Source organism: Mus pahari, chromosome 5 (assembly GCF_900095145.1).
Source record: "Mus pahari chromosome 5, PAHARI_EIJ_v1.1, whole genome shotgun sequence".
NCBI classification, from domain to species: domain Eukaryota; kingdom Metazoa; phylum Chordata; class Mammalia; order Rodentia; family Muridae; genus Mus; species Mus pahari.
The window spans coordinates 5,890,678-5,895,172 of NC_034594.1; the positions used below are offsets into that span (position 1 = coordinate 5,890,678).

The 4,495-nt window shown below is 38.4% G+C and overlaps 1 protein-coding gene across 1 annotated transcript in view; it reads right to left on the bottom strand.

Annotated features, from left to right (window-relative positions):
- Positions 1 to 4,495, bottom strand: part of Col19a1 (collagen type XIX alpha 1 chain) — a 321,968-nt gene that overhangs the window by 148,622 nt on the left and 168,851 nt on the right. The window contains exon 15 of the mRNA XM_029539352.1: positions 2,796 to 2,849. Coding sequence (XP_029395212.1) covers positions 2,796 to 2,849 — 54 coding nt within the window. The remainder of the gene's footprint in view (positions 1 to 2,795; positions 2,850 to 4,495) is intronic.

A 4,495-nucleotide genomic window follows, 5' to 3' on the forward strand; every position in this document is an offset into this window, starting at 1 on the left:
AGGAATGGATACAGAAAATGTGGTAATTTACACAATGGAATACTACTCAGCTATTAAAAACAATGAATTTATGAAATTCCTCAGCAAATGGATGGATCTGGAGGGTATCATCCTGAGTGAGGTAACCCAATCACAAAAGAACTCACATAATACGCACTCACTAATAAGTGGATATTAGCCCTGAAACTAGAATACCCAAGATACAATTTGTAAAACACATGAAACTCAAGAAGAAGGAAGACCAAAATGTGAAGACTTTGTCCCTTAGAATTGGGAACAAAACTCCCATGGAATGGATTACAGAGACAAAGTTGGGAGCTGAGACAAAAGAATGGACCATCCAAAAACTGCCCCACCCAGGGGTCCATCCCATAATCATCCACCAAATGCAGATACTATTGTATACACCAGCAAGATTTTGCTGAAAGGATCCTGGTATAGCTGTCTCTTGTGAGGCTATGCCAGTGCCTGGCAAACACAGAAGTGGATGCTTACAGTCAGCTATCGGATGGAACACAGAGCTCCCAATAGAGGAGCTAGAGAAAGTACCCAAGGAGCTGAAGGGGTCTGCATCCCTATAGGTGGAACAACAATATGAACTAACCAGCACCCTATGTCTCTAGCTGCATATGTAGCAGAAGATGGTCTAGTCAGCCATCATTGGGAAGAGAGGCCCCTTGGTCTTGCAAACTTTATATGCCCCAGTACAGGGGAACACCAGAGTCAAAAAGGGGGAGTGGGTGGGGAGGGGATCAGGGGGGAGTGTATAGGGGACTTTGGGGATAGCATTTAAAATGTAAATGAAGTAAATACCTAATAAAATTGGAAAAAAACATGAATAATGCCACTAATATCTAATATAGTTATTTTCTTTGAAGCACATGGCATTGTTGAGAGAGAAAGCAACAAGGACAAATTATATGGAACAATAACTCTAAAATCAGTTATATTACTGTCTGATGTGGTCGCTCTTTATAGAAAATAAAATAAAAAGTATTATAAAATATTCTGGACTATACACATTTATAAGTAGAGTATATTTGCATTAAAATAGTGATTGAGTTATATAGTTCAAATAATCGCCTCTGCAATTATGAAAAATACATCAACTTCATTTATCCTTTGACCTCTCTTCTGAAATACAAGCTTTGATAAGGTACAATTTCAATTTGAAGTGCATTTTTAAAACATTCTCATTTGAATGCTTTCTCATTTCAGCAACTGTCTGACAGGTTTCTCATAATTATCTTACAAACCAAATTAAGAATCGTGGGAGAGGAGGAGGAAGTAGAGTTCACATACATTGCACATACTTTGATTAGCAGTTCTTGAGCCCATGACAAAATACAGGCTATTGGTATCTGGTTATCAGGTCCTTTTCTGTTTAGAATTTATTAATGATTTCAAAGGTATAAAGATGGGAGCTGTTTGACTGGAGATCAGGATTCACATACATTAAAACAACAACAAACCTCCAAGAAAATAGTGCCCAAATGATAAAATATTAATGACCAAGTTCCAGAAGATGAAAAATAACATGGCTTGTTCCAACACTGAGATATAAGAAGAGAACCACAAACCAGGAAAGACATGACTGGGTAGATGTTTTCATTAAAACAAAGAAGGGTAGTGTTTAGCTGAGCACACTCCAGTGGCAACCCAAAGTTTCCTCCTTCCTAGATAACAAGACTCTTAAGCTGCACTGGGAGTCTACTGTCCATGGTAGAGGGCCTACTTGCCATATTGAACTGTACATTTTTGCCTCATTCTTGATGCCTGAAAGAGGTCAATTCATGTCTCCTGGGACAAACTACTAGACTGCAGTGGGCCCAGGAACCCCAAAAAGGGGAAGAAAAAAATCAAGAAACTTGGTTCTTTATTAACCTTCCAAAGGCAAGCCTTTGGAAATTGGTCTTCAAATATTTGAAGTACACTGATATATTTAAAGTACACAAATTTACTTACAAAAGGTAAAAATGAGATTGATATGAACAAATGAGAACTATTTATAATACACTTGGACAACAAAAGAAAGCTTGACCTCTATCTCAGCAGCCAAATCATTTGAAACCCTGTTCCAGGAACCTCACCCACACTGTTGTAGAGTTGAGGATGTAATGCCTGCTTTATGTAGCACAGGGACTTCATAAGCAATCATACGAGAAAATGTATAAAAACACAAGACTCCAGAGTCAATTGAAAACGGAATGACCCAAGGATGGTGTGTCAAGAGTCCCATAGAAGCACAGCAGATGCCAGAACCCTTCAGGGCTTCCTTTAGCTAGAGACACAAAGACTCAGCTCAAGCTAGAGATGGTCATTATAGTATTTCCGATTAATGCTGAGATTCATTTATTGCCTGTTTCATCTTGGTTGAAATCAACAAATAGTGAAATGCGAGTTTCAAAGAGTCCCTAATGTCAACTAGTTAATTTGGGTCAAGAGCCTAGTTACTATCCACAGTTTTGAGAGAATGTGTGTCCAGGCAGGACTTCTACTGCATTGCTCATTAACTTAACTCAAGAAAGGGAACTCTGGCTAATGTGTTCTAGACCACATTAGGGCTAGCTGACTTTATACAAATAATGGTCCATACATTTGTGCTGCTGATTTTTGAAAACATGTAGACTATTCTGATGATAATACTCTGTCAAAATCCCTAACCTATTTCTGTCTTTGGTAGCTGGTACCCTATGCCCACCTCTTTGCTATCTATTTATTTTATTCTTTTTAATGCTCAAAAATAATTGTCTTCTGTGTTGGCAAACTCTACCAATGGTTTCAACTCTACTCACCCTTTGGCCTTCTTTGCCAGGTGGACCCTGGGGACCTTGGAGTCCTATGGAGCCCTGTGGGGGGGAAAGGAACACATGTTAACACTCTAGTTCAAGTGTGTCTGCCACAAAAGAATGACTGACCCTCATTTCAGGGACTAAACAAAACAAGGTTAAGTCACTTGAGCCCTTCCAAGGTTAGTATCAATGTGTTAATGATGAGAAATGGCTGTTCGTTGTCTTGTTTGTCCTTCGACCTGGTTCAAGAAAAGGGTAGTGGGAAGTTCTGAGGTAGTTAAGAGATTAAAACCAAAACAAAATAAAAAACAAACCTCTTATGACTGAAAGCCTGTAATTACTAAAGTACCACACAAGGATAATAACCATAATTGTAAGTAGAAAAGGTACCTTTTACATATTGAGATTCTGTAAACAAAAGTACGGTTTTGTTGAAAGTAGCTTTTTATCCTTTTAGAAAGCACATGATTTTGTCATTAGCTGTAGCAATGTCTGTTTATGACATGTACCTTTTAGTATCATATAGTATTGAATGATTTCCCCTATTCTCATCAAGTGATGAGGGTCAGTCATTTGTTCACTTAAAATTCAGATTATAAAATTGTCCAGGAATTCCTAGGTGTCATTAATTTGAAAGCTAAGTCTCTGGGGTGGGTATTATAGGTATTTGTTATTACAGAAATTTCTTCTCCACCTGTCAGGTTTATACTCAGACTATATCAACCTCAGACTATATTGCTATCTTGTTCTCTTCAGCAGTCATTACTGGTTATTCCAGGTCATTCTTATTGCTTCTTCCTTCCCCTTTGAACCTTCAGATGGGCTGTCAGGGGGATTTTACACTCATGTTCAGGGTTTACATCCTGTACCTGATCTCCTCCACTTGCGTGCTTCAGACCCTTTACACAGATGATATCTAGACTTATAGATAGAAACTAGCCTTAGTTTATGTACATGCAGATTGAACAGCCAACTGCCTGTTTGACACCCCCACTTGGATATCTACAGGCAACTCAAATTTGGCTCATCAAGTGCTGAGTGTAGAGCCCTCCCTCACTCCTTTTCTACAATCCCCACCACAGCCAACCTACATAGCACCATCTAGTTGCTCAGTCTAGAAATCAAACTCACACCTTACACTCCCCTCTCAGGCTCATTCCTCACATAGGATTACCAGGCCTGATTAGATTTGTTTTATTTGAATCCATTTCACTCCATTCTAACTGCTTTCAGATGATCATTTCCTGCCTGGCTGCCAAGCTTCCTGATGACTATGTAACCATCAATTCAGTCTTGAGAAAACCTAGCTTTGGTCTCTCTCCTGACGTGCCTATAAGTGGGATCTATCTTAGTCAATAGGGGCTGTGAGCGTTACTGGCTACGAAAACCAACTGTTGCTGGAGAATCAATCCACTATAGTGGGAAAAAAAGAATGAATACATTAGGTTCTATAATAGTTATTATTAGCTTATTAAATTATTTTATATTAAATGCCATAAAAGTATTTGATGCAAACAAGTAGTGTAAGTAAATCTAAACTCATTCTGTCTAGAAGAAAAACAGCTTAGGATTCTTTGGCACTGTTTCTAAATTGAACTCAGAGCCACTTGAATGCTAAACATACACTCTTCCACTGACCTACACTGCTAGCCTCCTGGGATTCCTATATATATATATATATATATATATATATATATATATAT